The 19,261-nt window shown below is 48.7% G+C and overlaps 2 protein-coding genes across 2 annotated transcripts; both read right to left on the reverse strand.

Moving 5' to 3' along the window:
* Positions 1–227: 227 nt before the first annotated feature.
* Positions 228–1,379, reverse strand: LOC127304453 (uncharacterized). Its single transcript, XM_071820578.1, has 5 exons — positions 1,189–1,379; positions 1,002–1,112; positions 842–914; positions 662–766; positions 228–536 (listed from the first exon to the last, which is right to left on the reverse strand). Exons 1-5 carry the CDS (start codon positions 1,377–1,379, stop codon positions 417–419), a joined length of 600 nt encoding a protein of 199 aa, XP_071676679.1. The 3' UTR covers positions 228–416.
* A 1,489-nt stretch (positions 1,380–2,868) lies between these two features.
* Positions 2,869–3,998, reverse strand: LOC139831477 (uncharacterized). The gene is made up of 2 exons (XM_071820758.1): positions 3,775–3,998; positions 2,869–3,684 (listed from the first exon to the last, which is right to left on the reverse strand). The coding sequence occupies exons 1-2, from the start codon at positions 3,961–3,963 to the stop codon at positions 2,869–2,871; spliced, it is 1,005 nt and encodes a 334-aa protein (XP_071676859.1). The 5' UTR covers positions 3,964–3,998.
* Positions 3,999–19,261: the final 15,263 nt, after the last annotated feature.

Below are 19,261 nucleotides of genomic sequence, written 5' to 3' on the forward strand. Positions count from 1 at the left end.
TGGGCGCCCAGGAGAGCGCACGTCGATGGACCTTTCGTACCGGTTTGTACGACAAACCGGTGGCAAAGGTAGGCTGCCTCGGCAGGAAAAATTCGAGAATCTCTGCCGCGGCAGAGAATTCAGGGTTTAGGGTTTCTGTAGGGGTTTAGGGGTATCGGAGCGTTTCATATCGCGTCGATGCACCGGAAATGCGTTTGGGTTTACGTAGTACATGAAGATCAAGGTGATGCATATAAAGTTGGTGCATATAATATAACACACATGTAATTGCATAAGTAGTACTCTCCGATGCAAATCAAGTCGATGCACCATAGTACAAGCATGAAGATCGATCTATTACACACATGTACCATAGTGGTACACTCCGAGTCAAACTATATATACACACAAAGCAATCGAGGAGCTGGAGAAGATCTTTATGCATAGTGGTACTCTCCGGATGGTGGTATGACTTCCCGAAGGAAAAATCCCGCCAATTCATCGCCGATTGCTTTGAAGCGCTCCTCGATTCCGATCTTCTCCCGCTTTCTTCTCAACTGTAAAAGAATAAGATGAATACATGAGCTATGTGTGTTATATCAAATCACAAATCAAACAATTATTACTGAAACTCAGCACAACTTATGGTAAGAAAATAAATTTGTGAATATTATTTTCGTACCTCTCTATTTCTTTCATTATTCGCTCTCTCGTCGACAATTCTGTGGATGTACTCGCAAACGTAGTATCCACATAGATTAGTCCCCGGTGGTTGTTTTGCGCATTTCTGTACAAGAATATAATTCAGTCAAACAATAATGAAGTATGATAAAGGTGTGTGGACCTAGGTAGTACTACTTACTTTGTTCGCACGCCATATCAGCTTCGGTTTCCAATCATGGGACTGATCTTCCTTGATGAAAGTTTCCCATACGCTGCCCGACAAAAGAAAATGCACAAAAGAGTTATCAATCAGTTGATATCAGGAAACTAACAAAAAAACCGATAAGAATTTGAATTACCTTTTGAGCATAAGAAAACAAGACTTGTATTGTATAGGCTCTTTGGTTAGTGAGTCAAAGACTTCAACTTCTCCTTCGTACATTTTAATGACGATAAGAATAAAGTGAAACCTGCGCACGTTTAAATATGTAGTGTCATATATATAAGTGAGCAAAATAGAATGTGTTATAAGAGAGTAACACTCACTGGAAGTTGTAAGGCCAAAGTATTGTCTTTTTGTCACGTTGTCGCTTCAAAAACCTTAGCAAAGTCTCCGGTGTATCCCTGTTATAGAGGGGTTCTTCTATGGTCTTGACATGCATTGTGTCCGGGTCAATGAACCCAATGTCCTTGATTTCATCCCTTTTGCATTCGAGCATCTTCAATCTGCATAACATAGCGCACAAAAGATTATAATTTGCAGATAATCAAGGAGCTGAGCTAAAGACTTCTCAAATTATATAAATAAATCACTTACGAGACAATAGCAGCGACGATAGATTTGTCGAGGGCCCGAAGATTGTATAACTGGAAAAGCTCGGAGAAGTCAACGCTCACGTAGTATTCTTGGAAGTAGTGCTCTTCCTTAACTCGCACCATGATAGTCTCCATCCCTCCCTTTGCGGCAACACCGTACCACGTATGCAAGTTACGCATACTTGTTGGTAGCTTGCTGAGATTCTCGACCAAATCTTTCCCTTGAACATATTGATATACTACCTTAGCCATGGCGTAATCGGTTGAGATTTGTCGAGAACTTTGAACGGCCTTCTCGTCAAACACCTTTAGAGGGGGGACCGATTTAACGGGTTGTTCTCCGAGCTGGTAGACTTGGTGTATCCCTTTTATCTCCCTGATACCCGAGCTGGTAGTGGGGTTTTTCGCCTCCATCATTTGGTCGTACGACCTTTCAATAGAACGCCTATAGTCAGATGGCGGCGATGGTTCAGGGTTATACAGATTCTCGACTGTACGATAAACCTTCACCGGATCTAGTGTCTTCTCAAAAGGTATCTCGGCTCTTTCTTAGCAAAAAGGCCCTCCGCTGGGACTCAACGGCTTCCTGGTTTTCCTCGGGAGTTTTTTCCCAAGGTAACTTCTCAATAGGCGGCAGTGGTTTCTCCTTTCTAGATCTCTTCTTAGGCGGCGTACCATTCCGCTTACTGTGCGCTGTCTTACGCGGAGGATCTCGAGGTGGTGGACTCATGCCGGGGTCCCTCTCGAGTAGGTATGGACGTTGCTGGTCCTGTGGAGTGCTAGGAGGAGGAGTCGCCGGCCTGTGATGCTGGTGTGGAGTGCTTTGCGGAGTCGGTGGCCTTTGCGAAGGACGACGTACTTCTTCGGCCATAGGGCGAAACCGTGCTTGACATCGGCAAGTGTCCTCTCATCGTCACCTCTAGGAATATCAAGCTCCACTGATTCAAAAGCCGGAACAACTTCATCCACCCCGACACGAACACAGCCAGGTGGAATGGGCATATGGTGGTGCGTTGCTCCTTCTTCACTTGGGTAAACATAACCGACCGCCACCTTAACGTACGCGGTTCTGAATAACATATAGAGCTCGCAATCTGTCTTCTCCGTGACATAATCCACGGGGTAGCTTCCTCCACATCCGTCAAGATGCGTGGAACCCACACCGCTTCTTCGCTGAGATGGGGCGGCATCGGCTTGAGGATCCCGTAGGAACATCGGCTGGTCGGGTGGCCTCTGATTTTTCTCAAGCGCCTCCACCCTAGTTAACAATTCCGTTACAATGTCGGCATCCTTCTTCTTCTTCCGCGAACGGCTTCTATAAGTGTCGGCGGACTCGGGAACGCTTCCTTCATGGTGAGACTGGGCGAGCTCGTACCCGTCCAACGTGTTCAGGATTCCCCGTAGCGAGTGTCACTCGTCATTCTCTCTATCGGGAATGTACTCTCCCTTTCGAACCTGTTCAATTGCAGCTACAAGCTTCGGTACGATTTGCTCAATCTTTTCCTTCCATTTTCCCTTCGCAACGATCAGCCCTGTCTTTGGGTCCAACCCTGCCCCATGCGCGAACAACCAGAACTTGGACCGTTCGGGCCAGTCCCATGTCTGTGGAGTGATTCCTGCAGCCATCAGTTCATTTTCATACGCTATCCACCTCGGAATGGCAGTCTTGTAGCCACCTGACCCCATATGATGCCAAATTGTCTTCTTTGCAGCATTTTTCTTATTTGTGACCGATCGAGACACAAAAGTAGACGATTGCTTATACCTCTTAAATTCTTGCCAGTGATCCTTTATCTTCACTAGATTATCATCGAATACTGGATCTTCATTCTTATATTTGTCCCATAAATTTTTCTTCCAAGTCTGGAATTGTATGGCCATCTTCTTGAGAGTCCATTCCTTGACTTTATTCTTCTGGCCTTCCGTCATGTCTTCCGGTAGGCTGAAGCGTGTCAGCAGAGTTTCCCAAAGAAACTTTTTCATCGCGTCGTTGACATAACTAGCTTCATTGTCCGCTTTCTTCGGCTTATGCCACTCTCGAATGCTGATCGGTACATGGTCCCTAACAAGAACTCCAGCTTGACTTGTAAATTTGGTGCAGTGATCTTTGGGATGCACCGGTTCACCATTATCCTTAAATGCCGTGAGGGCTAACCTACCCTCGCCCTTTAGAACTCGCGTCGGGCCTCGTTTTGTTTTAACAGACTTGCTCGATGTTCCAGAAGGCTAATAGAAAAATTATTCGTTAATAAGTGAAATACAAATAAATGAATGCATCTAGTGATATGAACATAGACTTGATACATAAATATACACCTCGGCGGAGTTTGTTATGGAAACTTCGTTGTCTCTTCTAACTTGTTCGGACTCAAGTCCCTCGCCGAAATCATTCAGAAAGTCGGCAAAATCTGTTTCATCTCCATCAGCCCCACGGGCACTCTCATATATCAATTTCTGCACCGCTTCTTCCCCCTCCTCATCTCGGACGAAGGTGCCGTCCGCCATAGCTCAATGTCACTACAAAATTAAGAAAGCAATTATATTTCATTCATCTTGTCAATGATGCATGAGAATTCATGAGAATGAGAATGCATGAGAATGCCAATGATGCCAATAATTTAGATTTGAAATTTTAAATATAAATTATCAGATTGTTTGTAATATTCTACATAAGATAGAGAGAATGACGAGCATAGTTTGTTATAAATTATCTGATTGTTTGTTATAGTCTCAATAATGTCATAGTTTGTTAATTATTTCATGCATAATATAACAAGATGTACTGAATTTTCAAAAAGAGCATGATCCCTTCTTCTCCGCCCCAACTACCGCGCCATCGCCATCGCCGCGCCGAACCGAGGAGCAGGACAGAGGGAGAGGGGAGCCGAGAGGGCGCGCGCGTCGCAGCGGCGGGCTAGGGAGCGAGGCGGCTCGATGGGGGGCTGCTACTCCGCCTACGCCTCCTCGCGGAAGCTGCACGGCCGCCTCGGCAACCTCTCCTTCGTCCTCCCCGTCACCGAACAAGACCCCAACCCGCGGAGCTTGTAGTCTTGGCTCTCTCTCTCTCTCGCTCAGTTCACGAGGAAGACGAAGACAAGAGTTTTTTTGCGCCGTGTAAACGTGCTCGGCTTTTCTGTTTCTCTTCCTTTTATTCTCGGTTACAAAGCAAACGTGGGAGATCCACGATCCGCTACTCTCGCGCCATCCCACGAGAAGATCATGGCTCCCATCTGACTCGTTCCTGGATCGTTACAAGCAACGTCCAGGACGCTAAAATCCTAACCGAAACAAACGGGAAAACTGCAAAGTGTTAACTGACGAAACTGAATAAAACTAACACCTAGCACTACCATGACAGGGTTTATGCCAACAGAGCTGGTGGCCAAGACGACGGCCGCGGAGTTCGCGCGCCGGTACGTGCTGGGCAAGGAGCTGGGCCGCGGCGAGTTCGGGGTCACGCGCCGCTGCCGGGACGCCGCCACGGGCGAGTCGCTCGCGTGCAAGACCATCCGGAGGCATCGCCGCGGGGGCCGCGGACGCGGGCGCAGCGCAAGACCGCGGGCGGCGCACGCGGCGGACGTGCGGAGGGAGGTGGCCATCATGCGGCGCATGTCGTCCCGCGGCGGGGCCGCCGTCGTGCGGCTGCGCGAGGCCCGCGAGGACCCCGACGGCGCCGTGCACCTGCGAGGGCGGCGAGCGCGTCCCCGGCAGCAGGTGCATTTCGTCGAGCACCATGCGTGCACCTACCGGTGGTGTGCGGCGGCGGTGTGTCGCGCGGATGGCGACGGCCTCCAGCAGGGGAACGGCAGCGTGGCGCGCAGCGGCGGCGGCGGCCACGGTCTCGCGCGGTGGCGGCGCATCGGCGGCGGGCAACGGCGCCCGAAGAAGAAGGGGAGGGAGGCGACGGGGGCGGCGCACACATACCCGCAGAGGCGTGCGCGGAGAGGAGCGGGCGGCGGCCGACGGCGACGGCGAGGCTGCAACGACGACGGCGAGGCTGCGACGTCGACGGCGAGGAGCGCGCGGGGTCCCCGTGCGTGGACGACGGCGACGGCGAGGAGCGGCGCGGGTCTCGTGCGTCTGAAACTTAATCGGATTTGGGGATTGCGCGCGCGGCTAAGGGAAAATGGAGGCGAACCCCCTTTGGCACCGGTTGGTGCCACTCAACCGGTACGAAAGGCCTTTCGTACCGGTTGGTGGCACCAACCGGTGCCAAAGGTTTTTTTTTGTTTTTCTTTTTTCTTTTTCTGTTTTCTTTTCTTTTGCTGTTTCTTTTTCTTTTCTTTTTCTTTTCTGTTTATTTTTTCTTCTCTGTTTCTTTTCTTTTCTTTTCTTTTCAATTTATTATTTTCTTTTATTTTCTTTTCTATTTATATTTTCTATTGCTTTTATTTTTTCTTTTCTTTTCTATTTATTATTTTCTATTGCTTTTCTTTTTCTTTTCTTTTCTATTTATTTTCTTTTCTATTTCTTTTTTATTTATTTTTTCTATTGCTTTTCTATTTATTTTTTCTTTTGCTTTTCTTTTTCTTTTCTATTTATTTTCTATTTATTTTTTCTATTGCTTTTCTTTTTCTTTTCTTTTTCTTTTCTTTTCTTTTCCTGTTTCCTTTTCTTTTATTTTCTATTTATTTTTTCCTTTTCTTTTCTTTTCTGTTTCTTTTCTATTTCTTTTCTTTACTCCCGCCATGACGCCGTCCGCGCGGGAAAGTTTCCCGCCCCGACGTCGCGCGGGAAACTTGCCCGTCACGATGCCGCGCGTGGGAGAAAAAAGGCGAGAAAGAAAGGGTGGGAATACAATTTTGTTACGATTGAACTCGAATTAAAAGTAGCTCAACTGAAAATTAAGATACATGGCCAGATTTGACTGTTGGAGTCATTCAGTCATACTCGTGCCTAGCCCTATAGTACTCGCCACTGTAGTCGTCGTAGTCGCCGTCATCATCGTCGCTGGCATCGGGGTCGCGGTAGTCGAACCTCGGCGGGAGAGCACGCGTGGGCTGGGACTGAGGGTAGCGCAGGCGGGGGCCACGGTAGGCCATGACGCCCTGGAGAGTCCGGCCGCGCCACCACAGCCGACGGCCGGCCTCGTTGAAGTTCGAAGGAGGCGGGCCGCCCTCCTCGTGCTCGGCAGCGCCCTCTCACGCCGATTGATGAAGAAGCTTTCCCAAGTCGGGCTGTAGTCGGGATGCCACTGGGGATTCCTCCGCTGCTCTGGCGTGAGCTCGAAGTAGTAGTGGTTCGTGATGGCCATCTCGCGCGCCACACCTAGAGGGACTGGAGGGACCGGTACGCCTCCGACGCTTAGTAACCAGCCGGTCGGGACGCGGTAGCCCGGCGGGCAGGGGTAGTTCGAGGCGCAAAGCGCCTCCGCCTCCCGGGGGGTTAGATATACGATGGAAGCCATGGGAGAGAATGATGAGGTTTGCAGATATGAGTCTAGATGTGATATGTAAATGGAGGCCAAGCCTACATATATATAGTGAAAAAATGGCGGGATGACGGAGGCGGGAACCGGTGAAAAAATAGGCGGGAAACCCTTTAGTACCGGCTGGTGGGTGCAACCGGTACTAAAGGTGGTTTTCTGTCATGTAACAAAGCTGTCGGTGGGATAAGGACGCGTGGGTAACCTTTAGTACCGGCTGGTGGGTGCAACCGGTACTAAAGGTGGTTTTCTGTCATGTAACAAAGCTGTCGGTGGGATAAGGACGCGTGGGTAACCTTTAGTACCGGCTGGTGGGTGCAACCGGTACTAAAGCTGTCGGCATGATAAGGACGCCCTGCTCGATGAGATAAAGCATGTAGCGCATGACGCCCTGCTCGAAGGAAGAAGACAAAGTAGAAGCGGCGCCGTGCCTATAAAAGGAGCATCGCCATGGCAAGCAGCTCAACAAGCCAACATGGATGGAGAGTTTCATCCCCATGGATGGAGGAAAGGGTTGGGAAATCTCCCGTGGCGGAACTTCTCGAAGATGCCCTTGGTGCACACGACCTATGGCATCTTCGGAAGTTCCGCCTCGGAAAAATTTCCCTGGAAGCCCGTGAAAGACTCCATCTCCTCTAACAATGTTGTGGAAGGATAGGGAAATCTCCCGTGGCGGAACTTCTCGAATATGCCCTTGGTGCACATGCCCTATATATGGCATATTCGGAAGTTCCGCCTTGGAAAAATTTCCATGCAAGCCCGTGAAAGCTCCATTGTTAACATCATTACACAAAAGTGATTTCCATATTAAGATACACAAGTTATGATCCCTATCTAGCTAGTTTTCCGAGTTTTCTTCGTCTCTGTTTCCCTTTCTTCGATCACGACGCAACCATGGACAATCTTCATTATTTAAGATGATGCTTGGGTCAAGTTTTCACCTTGAAGGGTGGAATATCATCAAACTTATTATAATCTTCGACATGTCCGTCTTGTCCTCTACTCCCACGATGTTTCTTTTTCCTGAAAGAACTATGTGCCGCTTTGGCTCATCGTATGATGTGTCCTCTTGCCTTTCTTTTCTTTTCTTCGGTTTGCTAGACATGTCCTTCACATAAAAAACCTGAGCCACTTCACTGGCTAGGACGAATGGTTCGGTGTCGTACCCTAGATTCTTGAGATCCACTGTAGTCATTCCGTACTGCGGGTCTACCTGTACCCCATCTTTCAGGTTGAACCATTTGCACCGGAACAAAGGGACCTTGAAATTAGGTCCATATTCAAGTTCCCATATCTCCTCTATGTACCCATAATATGTGACCTTCTTCCCATTGTCATCTGCTGCATCAAAGCGGACACCACCGTTTTGGTTGGTGCTCTTTTTATCTTGGGCGAACGTGTAAAATGTGTTCCCATTAATCTCGTACCCTTGAAAAGTCGATATAGTCGAAGAAGGTTGCTTGGCCAACAAGTATAGCTGCTCGTCATCAGTGGCATTCATGAGACGTGTTTGCAACCAACCGCCGAAAGTCTTCATGTGTTCTCCATCAATCCAATCTTCACGTTCCTCCGGTATTTAGAGCGTAAGATATCCTTGTGTTCCTCTTTGTACGGAGCCACCAAGATGGAATTATGTAGAACTGTGTAGTGTGCTTGAGTGAAAGAATGTCCGTCCATACACGTTATTGCTTTCTTTCCTAGCGTGCCTTTTCCACGCAGTCTCCCCTCATAGCGTGATTCAGGAACACCGATCGGCTTAAGGTCAGGAATAAAGTCAACACAAAACTCAATGACCTCCTCTGTTCCATAGCCCTTGGAGATGCTTCCTTCTGGCCTAGCACGGTTATGAACATACTTCTTTAAGACTCCCATGAATCTCTCAAAAGGGAACATGTTGTGTAGAAATACAGGACCGAGAACGCCAATCTCTTCGACCAGGTGAACTAGGAGATGTGTCATAATATTGAAGAAGGATGGTGGGAACACCAACTCGAAGCTGACTAGACATTGGACCACATCCTTCAGTAAATTTTGTAGAGTAAGTGGATTGATCACCTTCGAGAAATTGCATTGAGGAAAGCACATAGCTTCACAATGGGTACTCGAACATTTTCCTAAGCCCCCTCAATGCAACCGGAAGTAATTGTGTCATAATCACGTGGCAGTCATGAGACTTTAGGTTTTGAAACTTTTTCTCAGACATGTTTATTATTCCCTTTATGTTCGACGAGAAGCCAGACGGGACCTTGATGCTACTCAGGACTTCAAAAAAGATCTCCTTCTCTTCTTTGGTAAGAGCGTAGCTGGAAGGACCTTGATACTTCTCTGGATTCAGGTTGCTTCCTTCGTGGATACTTTGCTGGTCCTGCCGTGCATCCGGTGTATCTTTTGTCTTCCCATACACGCCCAAGAAGTTTAGCAGGTTCACGCAAAGATTTTTCGTCACGTGCATCACGTCGATTGCAGAGTGAACCTCTAAGAATTTCCAGTAGGGTAGCTCCCAAAATATCGACTTCTTCTTCCACATGGGTACATGTCCATCAACATTCGGAACAGATTGTCCGCCGGGACCCTTTCCAAAGATCACTTTTAAATCCTTCACCATATCATATATAACTTCCCCAGTAGGGCGGGTAGGCTTCGTCCGGTTATCTGCCTCACCTCCGAAATGCTTTCCTCTCTTTCTTACGTGATGTTGTTTTGGAAGAAATCGACGATGCCCTAGGTACACATTCTTGTTTCCTAAATATATAGTGTCAGTCTCACCTAAACAGTGTGTGCATGCGTTGTATCCCTTGTTTGACTGCCCTGAAATGTTACTAAGAGCAGGCCAATCATTGATGGTTACAAACAACAACGCCCGTAGGTTAAATTCCTTTTGTTCGTGCTCATCCCACACAGGTACACCTTCGTCATGCCACAAGCGTAAAAGTTCTTCAACCAACGGCCTCGTGTACACATCAATGTCGTTGCCGGGTTGCCTCGGGCCCTGGATGAGCACTGGCATCATAATGAACTTCCGCTTCATGCACAACCAAGGAGGAAGGTTATAGATACATAGAGTCACTGGCCAGGTGCTATGACTGGAGCTCTGCTCACCGAAAGGATTAAAGCCATCGGTACTTAGACCAAATCTTAAGTTCCTTGCGTCATCTGAAAATGACTTGAACTCTCTGTCGATTTTTCTCCACTGCGACCCATCAGCGGGGTGTCTCAAGATCAAATCTTTCTTACGGTCCTCTTTGTGCCATCGCAACAACTTGGCATGCTCTTTGTTTTGGAACAAACGTTTCAACCGTGGAATTATAGGAGCATACCACATCACCTTCGCAGGAACCCTCTTCCTGGGGGTGGACTCGCCCTCAACATCGCCAGGGTCATCTCGCCTGATCTTATACCTCAATGCACTACATACCGGGCATGCATTCAAATTCTCGTACTCCCCGCGGTAGAGGATGCAGTCATTGATGCATGCATGTATCTTCTGCACCTCTAATCCTAGAGGGCAGACAACCTTCTTTGCTTCGTACGTACTAGAGGGCAATACGTTCTCCCCGGAAGCATCTTCTTTATTATTTTCAGCAACTTTTCAAATCCCTTGTCAGAAGTACCATTCTCTGCCTTCCATTGCAGCAATTCCAGCGTGGTACCCAGCTTTTTCTGGCCATCTTCGCAATTTGGGTACAACAGTGTCTTGTGATCCTCTAACATTTTCTGCAACTTCAACCTCTCCTTTTCACTTCCGCAGCTTATCTTCGCATCAAGAATGGCCCGACCCAAATCGTCATCGGGGTCATCAAAAATGGGCTCATCAAATATGGGCTCTTCTTCAGCTTCGTCTTCCCCCATTCTACTATCACCGTCTTCAGTGAACATAGGATAGTTGTCACTATCCTCTTCTTCTTCGTTGTCTTCCAATATAATCCCTCTTTCTCCGTGCTTGGTCCAACAATTATAGCTGGGCATGAAACCGTTCTGCAGCAGGTGGACGTGAATGGTCTTTGAGGTAGAGTAATCCGTCATATTCTTACAGGAACTACATGGACAATAGATGAAACCATTCGACTGCCTGTTTGCCTCAGCCACGTTGAGAAAATAATGCATGCCATTAATGAAGTCGGGACGGCACCGGTCACCGTACATCCATTGTCGATTCATCTGCATTTTATATGTATATCAAATATCATTAATTACACAACATCGTGGATATATGAGTGACAAACTAAATTAATATTCAAGTTCATCAGATAAAACTAAGTTTTATTTATAAAAAAGAAGAGGCTCACCGAGGTTGTACGGTGCCGGCTAGGGGACGACGCTGGCGATCGACGGCGGTAAGGACGGGGATGATACTAATTAAAACCTACAAAATATACCATAATTTCAGCTCAAATTGATTATAAAAAAGTAAAACCCCTAACTTAGGAATTTCATCGAACACCTTGCTAGCACTAGAAAAATAGTACGAGTTAAAACTACCAAAGAGATGTGCTAAATTAGGAACGCCGGAAGAAAGGATGATATTGCTAACCCTTGGATAGATGAATGCCCTTAATCTTGTTAAAATGGTGGAGAAAAAATAGAGATTTATTGGAGTGTGAGAGGTGCAAAAATTTTGTGTGTGAGAGGAAGAAGAGAAAAATGAGATGAAGAGAAGAGCCGGCCAGGGGACGGGCTCGAGACTTGATGATAATATAGGGGGCACCCTTTGGTACCGGTTCGTGTTAAAAACCGGTACCAAAGGTCCTACCCGAGCCCCACCACGCGTCTGACAAATGGCCGAAGACCTTTCGTACCGGTTCCTAACACGAACCGGTACGAAAGCCCCTCACGAACCGGTGCCATTGCTCCTCGCCCGCCTGAGCCCCCGAACCGGTGCAGATTGCCCCATTGGCACCGGTTCGTAAGGGAACCGGTACCAATGGCTTAGATGGATGCCCCATTTTCCACTAGTGGTCCCTTTCCGTGATAGAAAATATGACAACATTGTTGAGGTTCCCAAGTACCATATCAACGGCATTCGATTGTCGGCAAAGACTATGCTGTCAATGTATGCCGAGTGCTGCCTGATATGGAACTCAACCAACGTTTTTTCCGTTGTCCTCCTTAGACCATATTCTTGTTTGTTTTTCATCTCTCTTTTCCCAACTTCGATACCACTTTGAGGTCACCAACCCAACTCTTATACAAACTTGACCTCTTTTCGGGTTGGTCATGTTCATATGGTCAATTCTAACATAAACGCATAGTAGAATCACATGAAATCGCCACTTTGGATGGAAAGTCAGGGGTAGAAATTTATGAGCCCACATAACAAGGTTTCTCCCAAAATCGAGCGACCACATAACAAGGTCTCTCCAGCAACATTATAGGTGCATTCTCTCTAGGAACTTGCCATTCACAATTAATTGAACTCCATTTTAAAGATAATTAAAGTAATTGCAGTTGTTTTCTCCTACGTTGACTATGTTTACCAGGCTTGATTTCTCTTTTAGTTGTTTTTTTTAAGAGCAACCACATATTTCATTAATCGAACACCAAGTTACATGAAGCAACACATGTGGAAACTAAAAGACAAACCGGGGTAAAATAATTATCCTGAATTTGCAGATAAAATCCGAAAAGATTGAGAAATACAAAACGATCCCTAGGATTTCCTGCAACCACCGTAGCCAGCGGCCGCCGTCCAATTCCAACGCCGTCGAGACGAACGCAAGAAGAGACGCTGAGCCTCCATCGTTGCAAGATCCAAAAAAGCACCATCGCCAACGAGGCTTTGTGAGTCGATGAACAGACCTGCTGTAAGCAGCGAGGCACATGTCGCTGTGGCACGTCGACCGGGGGACGTCCCCGTGCTGTCTTGGACCAAGATATGTTGCCTCCCATCGACGAAGTCGGAGAAGAACGGCATAACCACCACCTCCGGACCAACATCTTCGCTCCAGAAGAACCACCTCGCCCCGGTCCCCAGCGCCGTCGTGGACAACGACAAACGCCAGTGACACGTCGAGAAACAGATCTCGCCAGATCTGAAGAACGGCGAGAAGACCAAGCTGTCGACCTGAAAGATCGACAAGCACACGTTGCCAACAACTCCGAGACGCCGCCGTGAAGGTCGTCGCCGGTGTGGGAGTGGAGTTGTGGCAGATTTATTTCCCCGGACGCCGCTCCCACCACCCCAACGACGCACCATAGGAGACAAAAACTAACCCTAACTACTAGGCCAGAACGGAGGAACGAGGTTCCCCCTCCCTCATGCTGCCGCCGGAGCGACAAGCGGAGGGAGAGGAAACCAGGCCCAGCGCCCTGGCCGGAGATTGGGAGATTGGATCGCGCCGCCGCCTCGCAGGAGCGGACGAGGGGAAAAACGGTTCGCGTTGTCTCTTGTCTCCTAATCATATATCTAGTTGTGTCATCGTTGAAATCCACCTCTTTTAGTTGTTTTAAATAGCATATGGACTCCTGGAGATGGAGACCGCGAGGCTTCCTCAGCGGCGGCAGCGTATACCTTGTTGCGGCAGTGATTCTACCCAACCTAGAGATTCTTCCACGCCCAACACTTGTAGGAACACTCCTAGAATGATTAGAGAGAACTTAAAAAGTGTTTCCATTGGAATAAGCTCAGGGCAGATAGGGTGGTCGTATATTTGGCTTTGTCTGGTCCTTGTCTCCTTTTCCACTGTTCCAGTTTGGGTATCTCCTTATGCCTACCGATCACTCGGCCCGTTTCCCGTTCTCGGTGATAGTGGATGAAGATAACCGCACCGGGGGTGGGAAAGAGGTGAGCATAGAAGAGCCAAAAGAGAGTGCCAGATTGAGACAATAAGGAGAGGAGGAATCCATTATCGCCGGTTTTCTTCTACTTGTAGACAACGAGGACCGAGACTAGTGGAAAGTTGGTCATGTGTATATATGATAAGATGTCACTCAGACCGCACCATGCTGGAGCCAAAGTTGCTTTGACAAAGGACCTAAGCTTGCCCACCGATGTCAATGAGATGGTACTGAGAGGTAAGTGGAGCTCCATGACGACACCCCAAGAGGCTCATGACGCAAAGCACTACCGTATTTTGGACCGAACCAGATCAAGGGTTTTTACCCGAAGCCCTGGCATAAAGGGTGACCAACGACACCCAAGAGGCCAACGACACCCACAAACATCACTGTCGCTAGCATCAAAGCACTAGGATTTTACCCGAAATCACCACTCTGTGCCACCCCAGATATTATGATCCTCCTATTGACTCCAAAAAGACCTCCAGGACACGACCTAGGAGGTGCCATGATCGAAGCATCGCTAGCACGAGGATTCCCTGCCACCCACTCCGCAGCGTCCAGACGACCAGAGAGAGAATCCACCACCGCGGCCATGTCTCTCCCCTAAAAAGCTGAACGCGGTCCTCCTTTCGAGGCTGCCGCTTTGGGGTCCAAGGTCCCGGACACGAAACAAACGAGATGACCGGGCTAGATCTGAACTCACCTGACCAAGATCTAGGCCGGCACACGGACGACAGAGGGAATGTGGTACAAGGGTGGCGAGTACGATTAACGTGGCACCTCCATGATGTCTGCTTGCCACCACCTTGTAGACATCCCGATGGCCATGTCGGGCTCGCCAGGCTGTTTCCCAAATATAGGCTCGTAGGCCCATACCTAGTTGATGTCGGCTCCCCTCCAGCCTCACCGCAGCAGAAGAACCGACCTCCACCGCCCGCTATTGTCGTCACGATCGTCCTCGCCATCTCCAACCGTCACCTGCCGGAGCCGCCATCCGAGACTACCATCCTGCGTGCACCACCTCCAGACACACATGTACGGTAGGCCCCCCTAGCACAATGGTAAAGGAAGGTTGCCTCCAATGGCATCGCGTGGGCTTTGGCCGGTGGCGACATGGGAGGAGGGTACCACTGGCGGAGCTGGGGTTGGAGCGCTCGGTCACATGCAGGGGCAAAATGAAGCGCTGGTTCGAACTGTTTTGAGGAGTTTCCCCTTCCAACAATTGTGTGAGGGGTTCACGTAAATGTAGCTATGGGCTAGGAAGCATATTGTATCAGAATGGAACGTTTTAGCTTCGGGTTGCATATGCTCGATCCATTATTTAAAATGTATTTTAAATGCATTTGATATGCCAATAAAATAAAATAATATACCGTGTGGATTTCTTCAAAGTTCAAACCCCATGTGCGCACCAAATCGTTTCACAAAAACCCACTTTCCGTGCGGCATATGTACAGAAGACAGATTTCATTTTAAAATAAGGGTTTGCACGAGACTTTTCTTTTTGTATTTTTGCACATAGAACAAAAATTATTGTTTTTTTCGTGAAACTTTATAGGATGTGGATATGTATGCGTGAATTATTTTTTGGGAAAACTTCACATTTTTAAAATGTGTCTTTTGGATAAGGAAGCATATACATTCGAGATCGAAAGTGAATTTACAAACCATACATTATTGTTTTTTCTTGTGACTATTGCTAATAAATTCTATGGAGGAAAATCATGATCTCAAATCAATCATACTATTTAATCAGTGCTAATATATGATAGCTGATAGGCCATCCCATATAAAAGGCTAAATTTGGCTTTTGGTCCACAACTTTTTGGTTGTATGTACACACACTAGTAGAAAACCTCTCATCCATCTAAGCCATTGGTACCGGTTCCCTTACGAACCGGTACCAATGGGGCCATTTGTACCGGTTTGAGGGATCAGGTGGGCGAGGAGCTTTGGTACCGGTTTGGGAGGGTCTTTCGTACCGGTTCGTGTTAGGAACCGGTACGAAAGGTCTTCGGCCAAAATTCAGACGCGTGGTGGGGCCCGGGCTGGACCTTTGGTACCGGTTCGTAACACGAACCGGTACCAAAGGGTACCCAGCCATATCAAAATCGCCCAGCTCGTCCCGAGCCCCCTGCTGGCTCTCATTTTTCTCATCTTCCTCACACTCTAAATTTTTCTCCACCTCTCACACACTCCAATAATCTTTATTTTTCTACTATATCGACTTTTCAAGGGTACGAGATTAATGGGAACACATTTTACACTTTCGCCCAAGACAAAAAGAGCACCAACCAAAACAGTGGTGTCCGCTTTGATGCAGAAGATGGCAATGGGAACAAGGTCACATATTATGGGTACATAGAGGAGATATGGGAACTTGACTATGGACCTAATTTCAAGGTCCCTTTGTTCCGGTGTAAATGGTTCAACCCGAAAGACGGGCAGGTGTAGACCCGCAGTACGGAATGACTACAGTGGATTTCAAGAATCTTGGGTACGACACCGAACCATTCGTCCTAGCCAGTGAAGTGGCTCAGGTTTTTTATGTGAAGGATATGTCTAGCAAACCGAAAAAAAGGAAAGAAAGGCAAGAGGACACATCATACGATGAGCCAAAGCGGCACATAGTTCTTTCAGGAAAAAGAAACATCGTGGGAGTAGAGGACAAGACAGACATGTCAGAAGATTATAATAAGTTTGACGATATTCCACCCTTCAAGGTAAAAATTGACCCAAGCATCATCTTAAACAATGAAGATTGTCCATGGTTGCGTCGCAGTAAGAAGAAAGGGAAACGAGCGAAGAAAACTCAGAAGACTAGCTAGCTACATATAGGGATCATAACTTGTGTATCTCAATATGGAAATCACTTTTGTGTAATGATGTTACTGTATGTAAGATATTAACAATGGAGATGGTTGGCTTGTTTTACTAGTTAAGTCACGCGGGCTTGCAGGGAAATTTTTCCGAGGCGGAACTTCCGAATATGCCATATATAGGGCATGTGCACCAAGGGCATATTCGAGAAGTTCCGCCACGGGAGATTTCCCAACCCTTTCCGCAACATTGTTAGAGGAGATGGAGTCTTCCACGGGCTTGCAGGAAAAAAATTCCGAGGCGGAACTTCCGAAGATGCCATAGGGCGTGTGCACCAAGGGCATCTTCGACAAGTTCCGCCACGGGAGATTTCCCAACCCTTTCCCCAACATTTGTTAGAGGAGATGGAGTCTTCCACGGGCTTGCAGGGAAATTTTTCCGAGGCGGAACTTCCGAAGATGCCATAGGGCGTGTGCACCAAGGGCATCTTCGACAAGTTCCGCCACGGAGATTTCCCAACCCTTTCCTCCATCCATGGTGATGAAACTCTCCATCCATGTTGGCTTGTTGAGCTGCTTCCCATGGTGTATCGATGCTCCTTTTATAGGCAGAGCGTCCTTATCCTGCCGACAGCTTTAGTACCGGTTGTAGACACGAACCGGTACTAAAGGTTACCCACGCGTCCTTATCCCACCGACAGAGCGTCGTGCGCTACATACTTTATCTCATCGAGCAGGGCGTCCTTATCCTGCCGACAGCTTTAGTACCGGTTGCACCCACCAACCGGTACTAAAGGTTACCCACGCGTCCTTATCCTGCCGACAGCTTTAGTACCGGTTGCACCCACCAACCGGTACTAAAGGTTTGCCTCGATCTGTCTTCCCGCCTATTTTCTTCCCGCGCTTTCCACCGGTTCCCGCCTCTGTCTTCCCGCCATTTTTTCACTATATATATGTAGGCTTGGCCACCATTTACATATCACATCTAGACTCATATCTCGCAACCCTCATCATTCTCTCCCCTGGCTTCCATCGCATCTCTAACCCCCCGGGAGGCGGAGGCGCTTTGCGCCTCGAACTACCCCTGCCCGCCGGGCTACCGCGTCCCGACCGGCTGGTTGCTAAGCGTCGGAGGCGTACCGGTCCCTCCAGTCCCTCTAGGTGTGGCGCGCGAGATGGCCATCACGAACCACTACTACTTCGAGCTCACGCCAGAGCAGCGGAGGAATCCCCAGTGGCATCCCGACTACAGCCCGACTTGGGAAAGCTTCTTCATCAATCGGCGTGAGAGGGCGCTGCTGTGCACGAGGAGGGCGGCCCGCCTCCTCCGAACTTCAACGAGGCCGGCCGTCGGCTGTGGTGGCGCGGCCGGACTCTCCAGGGCGTCATGGCCTACCGTGGCCCCCGCCTGCGCTACCCTCAGTCCCAGCCCACGCGTGCTCACCCGCCGACGTTCGAGTACCGCGACCCCGATGCCAGCGACGATGATGACGGCGACTACGACGACTACAGTGGCGAGTACTACAGGGCTAGGCAGAGTATGACCGAATGACTCCCCAAGAGAATTTGGTCATGTATCTTTAATTTTCAGTTAAGCTATGTACTTTTAATTCGAGTTCAATCGTAATAAAATTTCATTCCCGCCCTTTCTTTTCCCGCGCGGCGTCGTGGCCGAAAGTTTCCGCGCGACGTCGGGCGGGAAAGTTTTCAGTGCGGACGGCGTCGTGGCGAGAGTAAAGAAAAGAAATAGAATAGAGAAAAGAAATAGAAAAGAAATAGAAAAGAAAAACAAAAGCAATAGAAAAAATAAATAGAAAAGAAAAAACATAAAAGAAAACAAAGAAGAAACAGAAAACAAAATAAATAGAAAAGAAATATAAAAGAAAAGAAACACAAAAGAAAGGGGAACGAAAATGAAAAGAAAAGAAATAGAAAATGAAAAGAAATAGAAAATGAAAAGAAATAGAAAATGAGAAGAAAAGAAAAGAAACACAAAATAAAAGGAAAAAGAAACAGAAAGAAAGAAGAAAACAGTAAAAGAAAAAGAAACAAAGCAAAAGAAAAGAAAACAAGAAAAGAAAAAAGAAAACAAAAAAACCCTTTAGTACCGGTTGGTACCACCAACCGATACGAAAAAGGTCTTTCGTACGGTTGGTGGTACCAACCGGTACTAAAGGCCCATCCCCTGTTTTACACTTAGCCGCGCGCGACGAAGTCCCCAAATCCCTTCTCCGCCGCGCGACGCACAAAGCAGAGAGCCGACGCACCCACGCCGCCGACGCCGCCGACGCAACCACGCCGCCGCCGACGCAGCCGCCGCCGCCGACGCAGCCCGCCGCCGCCGACGCAGCTCGCCGCCGCCCGCAGGTAACCTCCCGGCCCTCTCCTCCTTCTTTCCCTCCCTTTCTCCTCACGCCGTCGCCTCCGCACGGTGGCGGAGCTCGTCGCCGCGGCCACTTCGCCTCCGCACGCCGCGGCCACCTCGCCTCCGCACGCCGCGGCCACCTCGCCTCCGCACGCCTCGGCCACCTCGACGGCGCCGCAGCCTAGCTCGCCTCCGCACGCCGCTCCCCACCTCCCACGCCAGGGCCGGCCAGGTGTTTGACAAAATGCCGCCGCCCGCCTTCGCGTACGGGGACGCCGCCTACAAGGCCGTCGCCGCCGGCCGCCGACACGCGTGCGCGCTGTGGACGCCATGGGCGGGCTCGTGTGCTGGGGCGACGGCAACCCGGCGGCAGCGAAGGACTCGAGCCGCGGGAGGTTGCCTAGCCCGTCGACGTCG

This window comes from Lolium perenne, chromosome 5 (genome assembly GCF_019359855.2).
Source record: "Lolium perenne isolate Kyuss_39 chromosome 5, Kyuss_2.0, whole genome shotgun sequence".
In the NCBI taxonomy this organism is placed as follows: domain Eukaryota; kingdom Viridiplantae; phylum Streptophyta; class Magnoliopsida; order Poales; family Poaceae; genus Lolium; species Lolium perenne.